This window comes from Sapajus apella, unplaced genomic scaffold, assembly GCF_009761245.1.
Source record: "Sapajus apella isolate SASKATOON/1434 unplaced genomic scaffold, GSC_monkey_1.0 scaffold84, whole genome shotgun sequence".
Taxonomy (NCBI): Eukaryota; Metazoa; Chordata; class Mammalia; order Primates; family Cebidae; genus Sapajus; species Sapajus apella.
In genome coordinates this window covers 7699387-7713464 of record NW_022437024.1, presented here as the reverse complement: position 1 = coordinate 7713464, position 14078 = coordinate 7699387, and the positions used below count along the sequence as shown (strand labels likewise).

Genomic DNA, 14078 nt, shown 5'->3' with positions numbered 1-14078 from the left:
GTCTTTTTTATTTATTTAGTAAATCTTAAAGGGCAATCTGAAGTCCGAAGAGTTTAGATAATTTTTAGCGTCTCCAATATCCACTTCAAGTATAAATAATAAAAAACTAGAGAAAAAATATGTTCAATATCACTGGAGAAGTAAAAAATGCAAATGTTTATTACAGTATTACTGATGCCTTTCAAAATCATTTATGCTGGAAAACATACACCAAAGGGTACACACTGTATGATTCCATTTATATAAAATTCTAGAAAATGCAACCACTGTAGTGCCACGCCGATCAGTGGTTGCCTGGAGCTGAGGATGGAAGAAAGGAAGCATGGTGGAACCTATGAAAGGTGATGGAAATGTTCTTTGGTGATTACATATACATCAATCAAAACTCATCTAACTGTACAACTTAAATAGTTTGAAAGACGCTTATGCCACTTGCCCACGTTTGACTGACCAGAATAATATTTAAGTATCAACACAGCATGAGCAACAATATTCACACTCAGTCGATGGAAGTTTACATTGGTACCACCACCTAAGGAAAACATTTTGGCAATGCAAAAACTTATAATGCACATAACTCACAACTTACAATGAACAAAATTCTTTAAGTCAGTTAACAATGTCTTCCAGGAAATCAAAGTATACAGATATCATTCAAAGTATATTTTCAGGCCAGGCATGGTGGCTCACCCCTGTAATCCCAGCACTTTGTGAGGCCAAAGCAGGCTGATCGCTGATCACCTGAGGTCAGGAGTTCAAGACCAGCCTGGCCAACATGATGAAACCTCATCTCTAAAAAAAATACAAAAATTAGCTGGGCATGGTGGCACATGCCTGTAATCCTAGCCAAAGCACAGGAGGCTGAGGCACAAGAATCACTTAAATGAGGGAGGTGGAGGCTGCAGTGGGTCATATTCATGCTCCTGCACTCCAGCCTGGGTGACAGACTGTGAAAGAAATAAAGAAAGAAAAAGAAAGAAAGGAAAGAAAGAAAAGAAAGATCTATGTGAATGCCCTAAGTGAAAAAGGTGAAATCTATGACTGTAGTCCCAGCTACTCAGGAGGCTGAGGTACAAATTTTGTGAACCCAGGAGGCGGAGGGTACAGCAAGCCATCACAGCACTGCACTCCAGCCTGGGCAACTGAGCAAGACTGTCTCCAAAAAACATGTCAAATCACAGAACTGAATGTGTAACAATGTGAAAAAGCACACACAAAAAATATCAATCAGACTAGGGAGCTGTGGTTAGCTCAAAGTAAAGACTTCCATTTTGTTCCTACTTTATGTATTTATAAATTCTTCAATCTGGTCATTATAACGTAATATTAAAAGTTACTTTAAAAAATACTATTGATCCTTAGGACAAATTCTGAAAAAAAACGCTGACTTCTGAAATTACATTCAAAAAGAAATCAGATCTTTCAGATTTGGGGAGGCCACACATGAAAACAAGAGACCAAAATTTAAATAAGCTAACTTCTACAAAGACTGACATTTGCTACATGGGCACTAAATAAAATAACTAGGCTCTCTTTGAATTTATGAAATTCAAGAGGACACAAGCTGGGAACCTTATAACCAATTCACCTGCAAAGCTCAATGACGTCTATACTAAGTTACTTGAACTGAGCCCAGCTCTCAAGAGCAAGCTATCACAGTTTCACAATCTATTACTATTTCCTAGCTACACACTTTTCTCTAAAAATATTATGTTTTTCTAACAAAAAAAGGGTCCCCAAAATTTAATTATGTATACACAAGACCCATAGGGCATCCAAATATAAATAAATTTGTGAAAGCTTTCAACAGAAATATGTAAGTCCACTGCAATTTCATAATAAACTTGCAGGTCTTGTAAAAAGTAGTAATTTTTTTAGCAGAAGAACACTGTAGAGGAAAAAAATGTTCTCTGAGGGCAGCAACGCTCTAGGATGAAGGAAAAACATTCAAATAAAGGAACCAGCCCAGGCATGGTGGCTCACACCTGTAATCCCAGCACTTTGAGAGGCTGAGGGAGGCGAGCCACCTGAGGTCAGGAGTTCAAGACCATCCTGGCAAAACCCAGGCTCTACTAAAAATACAAAAATCAGCTGGGCGTGGTGAAACATGCCTGTAATCCCAGCTACTCGGGAGGAGAGGCAGGAGAATCGCTTGAACCTAGGAAGCAGAGTGCAGTAAGCCAAGATCGTGCCACTGCACTCCTACCTGGGCAAGAGTAAGACAAGAAAGAAGGAAAAAGGAAGGAAGGAGGGGAGAGGAGGGGGAAGGGGAGAAGACCAGCCAGGTGTGTTGGCTCACACCTGTAATCTCAGCAGTTCGGGAGGCTGAGGTGGGCAGATCATGAAGTCAGGAGTCCGAGACCAGCTTAGCCAACATGGTGAAACCCTGTCTCTACTAAAAAGCATGGTGGTGCACGCCTGTAATCCCAGCTACTTAGGAGGCTGGGGCAGGAGAAACACTTGAACCCAGGAGCAGGTGGAGATTGCAGTGAGCTGAGATCACGCCACTGGGCTCCAGCCTTAGTGACAGAGAGACTACATCTCAAAAAACAAGAAATCAAAATTGGATAACTCCTTCAAACTAATTTTTTTAAAAATGTTGGGCCAAGTTCAGTGGCTCACACCTGTAATCCCAAGAGTTGAAGACCAAGCCTGGGCAATCATTAAAAAGGCAGCCAGTGTGGTGGTGCCTGCCTGGAGCCCTAGCTACTCAGGATGCCAAGACCACAGGATCACTTGAACCCAAAGTGTTTGAAGCTGCAGTGAGCTACAATCCCGTCCCTGCACTACAGCCAGAGCAACAGAGTAAGAATTTGTCTCAAAAAAATAATTGTTATTTGTATCATAAACCAGAATTCTGGGCTGGACACAGTGACTCCTGCCTGTAATCCCAGCACTCTGGGAGGCTGTGGAGGGCGGATCACAAGGTAAAGAGTTCAAGACCAGCCTGGCCAACATGGTAAAATCCCATCTCTACTAAAAATACAAAAATTAGCCCAGCATGAGGGCGGGCACCTGTAATCCCTGCTACTCAGGAGGCTGAGGCAGGAGAACTGCTTGAACCAGGGAGGCGGAGGTTGCAGTGAGCCGAGATCAAGCCACTGCACTGCAGCCTGGGCAACAGATATTCCATCTCAAAAAACAAACAAAAAACCGAGCATTTAAAAAAAATAAATAAGCCAAAATATGACATCAATAACCCTATACACCAAGAATGTTTAAACAAACTGAAACATAGTTCCTTTTATTAGGTCTTTTTTCACTGTCATTTTTTAAAGAGGTGAGCGGGGGGGTCAGGCACAGTGGCTCATGCCTGTAATCCCAGCACTCTGGGAGGCCGAGGCAGGAGACTTACTTGAGGTAAGGAGTTCAAGCCCAGCCTGGCCAACATGGCGAAACCCCATCTTTACTACAAAATACAAAAATTAGCTGGGCATGGTGGCACGCACCTGTAGTCCCAGCTACCTGGGAGGCTGAGGTACACGAATCACTTCAACCTGGAAGCGGAAGGCTGCATGCAGTGAGCTGAGATGGTGACACTGTACTCCAGCCTTGGCAACAGCGCAAGACTCCATCTTAAAAAGTAAAAAAAGCGGAAGGCTGCATGCAGCGAGCTGAGATCGTGACACTGTACTCCAGCCTTGGCAACAAAGCGAGACTCCATCTTAAAAGTAAAAAGGAGGTCCTCACTGTATCCTCAAACTCCTGGCCTCAAGCATTCCTCCCTGCTTACCCTCCAAGTAGTTGGGATTACAGGCAACAGCCACTGCATCTGGTATATAAGGTTCTTATGAAAAGGTATCTGACATCACAGAATGTGGCTTAAGCCAGGTCACTTCAACCCTACTACCGTTTATCACTGTAATTTTCCAAACTATTGTACTATAAAAATTACTCACCTATGATACTCATTTAACAAATATTTTAGAGACTATTTTGTGCCATGGATGATTGTGCTAGGGACTGGCTGTGGCAGAAACACTGGACACAACTTTATAGTGGTATCACAGTGTACACTGATGTCCCCACTCTGTGAGCAGCAGTTTGGTATAGTGAAAATAATTCTGACCTAGAAAAAAAAATCTGGGTTGCAATTCCTGCTCTAACCTGCTTACAAATCCTTCCTAATTTTCAGATTAACAGAACCATGTGTTACACCATGCAAACTTGATTCATTAAATTATGCAACATCAGTTTTTTTCAGATAAAAATAATATATTTTACGACTATAATACAGTTTAAAGCTACAGAGCCTCATAACCATTAAATTTTTAAAACATTCTAATCTTTAAAAAAATCAGCAAACATATTTATTAAAGCTGCAGTGCTAGAACTGCATAATGTCCTACACTAGGTCACAAGATTTCTTAATTTAATAACAAACCATGTACACACACAATTTTCTAACAATCGTTTTCCTTCTGTAAATATATATTCCCTTCCCCCGTTTTTTGAGACGGAGTCTCTCTCCGTCACAAGGCTGGAGTGCAGTGGCGCGATCTTGGCTCATTGCAACTTCTGCCTCCTGGGTTCAAGTGATTCTCCTACCTCAGATTCCCAAATAGTTGGGATTACAGATGCTCGCTACCACGCCCAGCTAATTTTTTTATTTTTAGTAGAGACGGGGTTTCACCATGCTGGCCAGGATGGTCTCGATCTCTTGAGCTCATGATCCACCCGCCTCTGCCTCCCAAAGTGCTGAGATTACAGGCATGAGCCACCGTGGCTAGCTGAATATATATCCTATTTTTCTTTTTTTAAGAATAGAGAAGTATGTTTTAACGAAAACCCACAAAATGTACCACTTATCTCAAAAAAAAAAAAAAAAAATTTCAAATGACACAATTTAACTCCTTTTTTATAAACACAGTGTCTCCTTGTAGACCTGTCCCCAACAGGCTTTGTTATACAGACATACATTATCGGTTTTCATACCAAAAGTCTACTTAAACTAAGAATTTAAGTTCTTTTCAAGAACTTATGCAGAGGTATTAAAGGTTTAAGTTGTGACTAAAAAGAAAACCCTCCAATTATTTTTAATACATCATATTTTCCCATATTTATATTTTAATAATCGAATATCTGTTCACCATGAATTAAGAATTCAAAGAAAAAAATATAAATTCTTTAAACAACTGTGGCAAATTCTATCTTTTTAAGAGTATTACCATATTTAAAACATTTTATTCATGTTTAAGAGGAAAAAAAGCACTAAAGTTAATATTTACTGACATAATTATTGTTTTCAATTAGTAAAACAAATAATATTCCTTGAGAGATAATTAGTCGATCTTTAATTTCCTTTGATATGAAATTCACAAGTAATGTGTGTCCACTTTAGGTAACATTTATATATAAAAAGTTTATTAGAAATAAGAAATTTTAAATTTTACACTAGTTTAAAAAATGCTCCACTAAAAATACCAAAGATTTTTAGTGGAACACTTTTTAAAACACAAAGATTTTTAGTAGAGTATTTTAGGTAACATTTATATGTAAAAAGTTTATTAGAACTTTCGGTAACATTTATATATAAAAAGTTTATTAGAAATATAAAAATTTTAAATTTTAAACTATTTTCCACCTCAAGATTCTTATAGATAAAGCAGATGTGCCTTATAGTTCAAACACAATCTGATGTACAAAATCTCATTTAGTTCTTAGTCAAATAAATACAGAAACACAACTGATGAAATGAAGGACTATTAATAACTATTAAAAAACCCAATGTAAAAGTTTCCAAAAAACCACCATTTGTTGTAGGTACCTGATATGGCAATATTTACTGTAAAATATATTAAACCACTTACACTAAAATTTAATGTGCTGGCTTATCACCAAGATCAACATTATCATATTAAAATGCAAGTTGTGCGGTCTAGGTATATGTTTCCAAACTTTTTGTCAGCTAGACAAAGGAACCAAAACCTTTTTCTTAAAGGATCGGAGACAGGCTGAGTATCCCTTATCCGAAATGCTTGGGACCAGAAGTATTTCAGATTTTGGATTCTTTCAAATTTTCGAGTATTTGCATATACATAAGACTCAAGAAATGAGATCCAAGACTAAACATAAAGTTCATTTATATCTCATATACACCTTATACACATAGACTGAAGGTAATTTTACACAACTGTTTTAATAATTTTATGCATGAAACAAATTTGTAATTACGTTTTGACTATGACCAATCACGTGCGGATTGGGGTGGAATTTTCCACTTGCAGCATGATGTCAGCACTCAGAAAGTTTTGGACTTTGGAGCATTTTTTATTTCAGATTTTTGGATTAGGGATTGCCAACCTGTACTAAAAATTTGGGGCTTGCAGGACCTAAGGTCTCACCACTCAATTCTGCCAATGCAGGGTTAAGCAGGCATAGAAAACAAACATATAAATGGGTATGCTTGTGAGCTGTAGTTTGCTTGATGCTGAACAATACATAAATTCTGGACGACAGACTTATTTCAGGTGTCATATTACAAATACATCATATTAGAAGGTAGGAGAACAATACAGATGGGTAGACATTAATAAATGAAAACCACAAATTAAAATTTTCACACTTATTACCCAATCATAATTGGATATTATGTGTATATATGTATACATACAAGTTATAAAGCTAGCTCACTTCAATTCCATATACTTTTTGGTGTGTTAATCAACAGTATCAAATCAACATCAGATAAGCAGCAAAAGAATTATGAGTGATTGAATACTCAGTAGTTAATCAAGAATCAGGAAATCTGGTTTTGACATCTAAGTATTTCTACACAATGAAAAAACTTATTTGCTGTGCTCTTTAGAAAATATCAGATGTATCTTTTCAGGTGTCATTTTTAAAATTGAATTAAATTGTTAACAATTTGAAGCTATATGTGATTTGCTGTTTTATTAGAAAAAATACTCAAGCAAGGTCTACAATCATTGGTCAATTAAGAATGACTTACAAGAACATGAGGCAATAAAATAAAAATACAGGTACAAACTATGTATCTGAAACACTTCTATTTGGCAATTTTATAACAAATCAAATTTTAAAAAGAACAAAAAAGATTGCAGATTACTTCGCAGATACAGAATAAAGCAATTGATGAAGTGCTTAAGCAAAAGAAAACAAACAAACAAAAAAAAACACTGCTTTTCTTTTAAAAAATAAAATCACATTGCTATAGATCAAATGGATAATACCCTTATTAAACAACCATTCCAGAATGTCTTATAGTAGCAGTGCTTTTATTTGCACGTCATTTAATTTTATAAGACTCATTTCATGTATATAGCTCTTTACCCCATTGTTAATGAATAAAGTCTCTCATAATTTTTACATTTTTTAATTTTGTAAAGGAAATGAGAAATGATTTATGTATCATGGAACCTTTGCCATTTTGGAACCAAAGGTTTAATTCTATATTTTTGTCTATTATTTCTTTAAAAAATTTAGTGTAAAAACTGCTGGTTTTTATATCACTGTAGTAAAGTGAAAACTCCTCAATCAGGAGTATTTTCTGCAGTTTCACTGCATATAACCACATACTTTACAATATGTCCTTCCAACAGTAAGGAAATAATTGATTTCAAGATCACTGTCAGAAATGAGTGCCATAATTCTATTATGGGTATAGGTCCTCCCTCAAAGACTTTCTGGAAGGATGTTCAATTTGTTTTGTTCTTATAGATATTAACAGTAGTATATAGTCCCTTAAGTCTGCGAAAGACATTTATTGTTAAAGAAGGTGCTTTTTATTAACAATTCCTCCGGCAGCACTAGTGAATTACAATATCCTTCAATATTATTTCTACCATAATATATACATTTAACTTTCATGCCTCTAGAAAAACATCTACAGTACATTTCAAAATATAAAAATATATTACAAATCTGCTGAATTATTTACAAGCAATGTTCTATTATCTCTATGCAACATTTGTTTAATACAATACTAACAAGTTACACATATTTCCATTTCTGTAAGTTAAAAAAAATCGATATGGCTTCTTGCTCACCAAGCAAGAAAGTGATTTTATTTTCCTTTTCAAAACCAACTTTGGTGCATAAAAGATTCAGTTTGAAGATACTTGTAAAAAAAATACAATTTTTCTTACATTATGAAAAAACAACTCAAAAACCAAATGATTTCCTCAGAAAAAAAAATTAGAGTCATTTAGGTTAAATGAAAATATGAAAATTATTCAAATAATTTGAAAGGTTTTTCAAAAACCGTTAACAGATTAGTTATATAGGTAAATATGAACGTACTGTACTCCATGAGAAAGCCCTAGTCCTGAAAAGGGAGCCACCAGACATACTGCAACACTCTTTAACAGTAATTTTCAGCCCTAATTCGATAGACGAATTTTTAGTTGATTGCAAACGTCGTTCACTGTTTGCTTAAATACAAATTGAACACTTTTCTTATCAGAGTTCTGCAAAAGAACACAAATGGCAACCAATCACATCTATTTATCATAATTGAAAAGTAAATTATCTCTTGATAATTTTCATTGTCTAAATATTTCCTAATATGACTTCAAATCAATAAACACTGTCAAGACAAATATCCTTACAGTGCTTTTGGTATTTGTAAGGGCACATGTTGTAATTGTTTTTCTTTCCAATATAAACTACTGAAATCACTAAAGGGGAAAAAAAAAAGAAAAAAAAGAAAAAAAAAGAAAAGCAGCTTAAAGCAGCAAGCATGCAAAGCCTTTAAGAAGCTGTTCTACTAAGTTGCCAAAAGAGTGTTTGCTCAGTCTCCCACAGTACCATTCCATGAAAATGTGGATATACGGTAATATATTAATATATTCCACCGAAGAGTCTACTTCATTCACAGAATGTTTACACTAAGCATAAATATTATCCTAAATACTGGATTTAAAAAAAAAAAAAAAAAAAAAAAGGAAGGGGTTGACTCTAATGTGCAACTTTTCCTAAACCCATTGTCAGTGACTAAGACTGCAGGTGTCCCCGCTTGTTTGCTTTTTATGTATTTATTTATTTTTTACCTCTTCAACCTCTTCTGCGGCATTGTTCTAGAAAAAGAGAAAAAGAAATTCTTTTATTCAACTAAATCAAACACACTGCTTCAAGTGACATTAAAAATATTTGTAAGATATAGGCAATGTGACGATCATAGATTATAAAGAAAATTTATTTCCAAAACATTTATACATATGGATCCATACTTAGTTACATAATAATAGTTGCTTAATAAAAGTTTTAAATTTAGCCTGCTTGTGCGTTTCTAAGAAAGAATTCCATGTGTAATACACATATTTTAGGCAACTAGTACTTTAAAACTGACGCTTGGCTGGGTCCCAGTGGCTCATGTCTATAATCCTCCCAGCAGTTTGGGAAGCCAAAGCAGAAAGATTGCTTGCGCCAAGGAGTTCAAGATAAGCCTGGGAACACAGACAGATGTGGTCTCAAAAACAACAACAAACCCTGAAGCTTAAATCCCAAATAAATTCAGTTGTCCCTCGGCATGCATGGTGGGAGTGTGGAGGTCCCCAGAACAGAATCTCCTGCAGATTCCAAAATCCAAAGACATAGCAGTATTTGCAAATAACCTACATACGTCCTTCTGCATACTTATATAAATGCTACGTAAATCAATGTTATATTATACTGGTCTTTTATTTGTATTTTTTTATTGCTGTATTGTCTTTTACCCCCAAATAGCTTTGATACGCAGTTGGTTGAATCCATGGATGCGGAAGCTGCGGATACAGAGGGCCAACTATGTATTTAGTCTCATTTTGAAGAAATATATTTTTCAGAAGGTTTGCCATGCTTTCATTTTGACATGTGCACAAGAAGGAAATTTCTCCCAAAAACAAGAAAGAATAATTTTCTTATTTTAATTAATTTCACAAGTTTTCCCAATCAAAATCCAGAAATTTAAGAAAAAACTGCTACACCAGGGCAAATGTAGGGGCTTCCATGACTCTATACCACTTTACAGTACACTCAATACTGATTTTCAGAATAGTGAAAGCATGTAGAGTCAAAATTAAGTTTTATGGTGGCTTTTTTTTTTTTTGGACACAGTCTTGCTCTGTAGCCCCAGCTGGAACGCAGGATGCGTTCTTGGCTCACCGCAACCTCCGTCTCCTGGGTACAAGTGATTCTCGTGCCTCAGCCACCCAAGTAGCTGAGATTACAGGCGTGCACCACTATATTCAGCTGATTTTTGCATTTTTAATAGAAACAGGATTTCATTACGTTGGCCAGGCTGGTCTCGAACTCCTGGCCAAAAGTGATACACCCATCTCAGCCTCCCAAAGTGCTGAAATTACAGGCGTGAGCCACCTCACCCGGCCAAGATGGCTTTTTTGATACAGGTAAGGAAAATTAAATCCACAGAAGCACCCAATATAATCCTAATAGCATCCTCATTTCCAACAACAAAATCAGTAAGAATTGTGGAATCATACACATATTTGAGAATATGCAACACTGTTCTACGAACTTCAGAATATGGGTTCTAAGCTTAATTTATTTCAAGTCACCTTCACTAAAATATCTCAATTGCTTCCTACATAGCACAAGAGCATAAAAAAGTAAGCTGGTTTGGTTAGAAAGCAAAACTCTTTGAAAGATGGAAGTAGGATGCAAGGCAGAAACACAGACTAATCATAAGATTCATGCTCCTTTGACAACTCTCTGAGAGGCAACTTGTAATCTTCCCAAATTTTTAGTAGTAGACTACTCTCAATCTTCTTCTCCTTGATGATCTAGTTCATTCCACAAAGAGTAAGTTTTACTGTATTAATTAGCACTTTCATCAAAAGAAGTTCGAGAAGAAAAAAAAAATTTTTGACACAGGGTCTCAGTCTATCAGCCAGGCTGGAATGCAGTGGCACGATCTTTGCTCACTGCAGCCTTGAACTCCCAGGCTCAACCAATCCTCCCACCTCAGCCTCCTGAGTAGCTGGGACCACAGGTATGTGCCACCATGCCTGGCTAGTTTTTGTATTTTTCTGTAAAGATAGGGTCTCACTATGTTGCCCAGGCTGGTCTTGAACTCCTAGACTTCAGCAATCTGCCTGCCCAGTGTCCCAAATGCTGTGATTACAGGCATGAGCCACTGCGCCCACCCAAAAACACCTTTTTTGTGGTAAGGAAAACTATGTTTCCACATGGAAATGTCCACTATGTTAGAATTTCACTCATAGAATAATGTCTCAAATTACAAGAATCTCCAGGTGAGTAACACTCCAAAAAGGTGCATCGTAGAATGAATACATCCTCCAAAGTATTACTATAAAATTAGCTATCTTTACAATAGCTAAAATACACAAAGTTTCATTCAAAAAGATATAAAATCCTTTTGGTAAGAGTGCCTTTTAAAAGCTGGTTTTAAGCATTTCCACCACTTTTTTAATCACTCTAAGGTACCTCATTTGGATAGAGGTACTATGGAGTTCAATCACATTCTGTAGAACCTTAGGTAGATTGACTATTTAACCTCTTACCTCAGTTTTCCAATCTGCAAAGCAGAGATAGTAAAACCTACTTCACAGAGCAGCCGTGAGGATAAAGTATATGCAAAGCACCTAGCAAAGTGAATTAGCACATAGACGGAAATTCTGGTCTCTTCTCCTTCCCCCATACCTTTATAAGCAGAGTACACTAAAAAAAAACCTCAAATCATAAAAGTACTAGAAATGTGAACACTCTAAGCTATGTATTAAAAAAACAAACAATATTTGAATTGCTCTTTTAGAAAGTTTGGAGAAAGTGTAAGTTTAAAAAAAAAATCAAAACAGTTTTGGTATTTCAGACTCACGCAACAACATATTATTCGGTCCACAAAAGTCTGTTATTATAAAAGGAATTACCTTGTTAAAAGGGCATTCATCTTCAAATTACTATGTATATTACAATCTAACATACTTAAGATAAATCTGGGATTAAACAAGCATAAAAACTTTAGCAAAATACTGTTTTCCTGGATTGTACAATTTTTAAACTTTTTGTGAGTCCACACACCAAAGAAAAAAATGCCAGAAAGTAGTAAGATACGCTTGGTATTAAAATTCGGTACTGAAAACTAAGTCCTAATTTATCCAAATTTTGGCGAGAGAAAATTACAATTCAAAAAGTAAAACATAAAGGCAAGAATTAAATTACCTGTATATGTTTGGGTCCAAAAGCAAGGCAGTATCTTTGGGTAGCTTTGATAAATGAACTACTTTAGTTTTTAACTGATGTCGTTCACTTTCATTCACCCACACATCAGGCAGACTATGAATTAAAAAACAAGTCAATAATAAGACAACATTAATTTTAGATTTACACTTCCTGTGCCTTCACATTCTGGCATTTTCTGCTACTATGATCACTCCATATTAAGTGAACAAGTTTCCCAGAAACCAGGGAAGCTCAGCTACCAACATTAGTAGCAGGACATGGAGACCCAGATAAGACAGTGTTAAAATTTAAAACACGAATTCAGGGATAAATTAAACATTTTCAGCAGCAACATCATATAAAACTTAGATACTTATCAGAGCACTCTGGCTAGCTTTTTACTCAATGAGTGAAATTCATACTTGAGTTTAATTTGTTGGAAATCTGAGAGCAAATTTCTTTACTGAGAGAGAAATAAAAGGGCCCAGCATGTTGGCTCATGCCTATAATTCCAGTACTTTGGGCGGCCAAGGTAGGGAAGATCACTTGAGCCCAATAATTCAAGCCCAGACTGGCCAACGTGGTAAAAACACGTCTCTACTAAAAATACAAAAATTAGCTGGGCATGGTGGCACACAGTTGTAATCCCAGCTACTCTGGAGGCTGAGGCATCACTTGAACCCAGGAGGCAGAGGTTACAGTGAGCCAAGAGTGCACCACTGCACTCCAGCATGGGCGGCAGAGAAAGACAGTCTCAAAAATAAATAAATTAATTAATTAAAACCCTGGAAGATTAAACTCCATTATTAAAAAAAAAAAAAAAAAATGCATTGCATACGGCCACAACACTAAATTCAAAGAAATTCAACTCTGTAAGAAAATTCAAATGAATGTATTTTCATATTTGGATTAATCAACTTCCAAAACATTAGGAATACACACATTTGAATTTGATTTTTTGGAAAAGGGTCTCACCCTGTCACCCAATCTTGAGTGCAGTGGTTCAATCACGACTCACTGCAGCTTCTACCTCCTGGGCTCAATCTTCCCACCTCAGCCTCCTGAGTATCTGGGACTACAGGCGACAACATCACAACCAGCTAATTTTTTTTTGTTTTTTGTTTTTTTCCTGTAGAGACAAGGTCTCACTATGCTGCCCAGGCTGATCTCAAACTCCTGGCCTAAAAGCAATCCTCCTGCCTCAGCCTTACAAAGCACTGGGATTGCCAGCATAAACCACTGAGCCCAGCTATTGGCCACATATGTGAATTGGGTATGTATAATAAAATCTCTTTCAATTACATTTATTCAATTCTTGATACTTATAAATTTTGTCCAAAATTTCTATGATATGCCCTCATTTCCTTTTATAAAATGAAAATTTTAATTAAAAAGATAAAAAGAAAATTAAACATGAAATATCTGAACTGAGAAACATCTAGGTCAGAAGTGCTATAAATAGGCACTAAAACTCAAAAAAATGTAATCACTGCTAGAAAACTGGTCAATTGCTTTTTGTTGTTGTTGTTGATGTACAGCAAAACCACAATCCGAAGAATTTTTTTTCTTTTGGTCAATTGCTTTTTCTATAAAATATCATTCATTGTGTGCTAGAGAACATTTACAAATTTTTAAAATAAATGATTGAAACAAAGGCACAGTTATGGCTGCTTGTATACTGCTTGGAGGTCCCTAAAAATCCTAAAAATGATTAAAAATTTCTACAACTACTTCTTCCTGTGCCTCAGTCTCCTGAGTAGCTGGGATTACAGGTGCACACCACCACACCCAGCTAATTTTTGCATTTTTAGTAGAGATGTGGTTACACAATGTTGGCCAGGCTGGTCTCGAACTGCTGACCTCAAGTGATCAACCCATTTTGGCCTCCCAAAGTGTTGGGATTACAGGTGGGAGCCATGGCCCCCAGCTTAAAAAAA

The 14078-nt window shown here is 36.3% G+C and overlaps 1 protein-coding gene across 5 annotated transcripts in view; it reads right to left on the bottom strand.

Moving 5' to 3' along the window:
* Window positions 1–3684: 3684 nt before the first annotated feature.
* AEBP2 (AE binding protein 2) overlaps window positions 3685–14078 on the bottom strand; it is a 78515-nt gene continuing 68121 nt past the window's right edge. The window contains exons 7-9 of one of the 5 annotated variants that reach the window (XM_032253804.1): window positions 12142–12255; window positions 9012–9038; window positions 3687–4069 (exon numbers count right to left, since the gene is read on the bottom strand). In XM_032253804.1, coding sequence (XP_032109695.1) covers window positions 3994–4069; window positions 9012–9038; window positions 12142–12255 — 217 coding nt within the window. In that variant the 3' untranslated portion in view covers window positions 3687–3993. Of the gene's footprint in view, window positions 4070–5687; window positions 8430–9011; window positions 9039–12141; window positions 12256–14078 lie in introns of those variants that run through there. The other 4 variants (XM_032253805.1, XM_032253809.1, XM_032253807.1 and 1 more) reach the window with 4 other exon arrangements.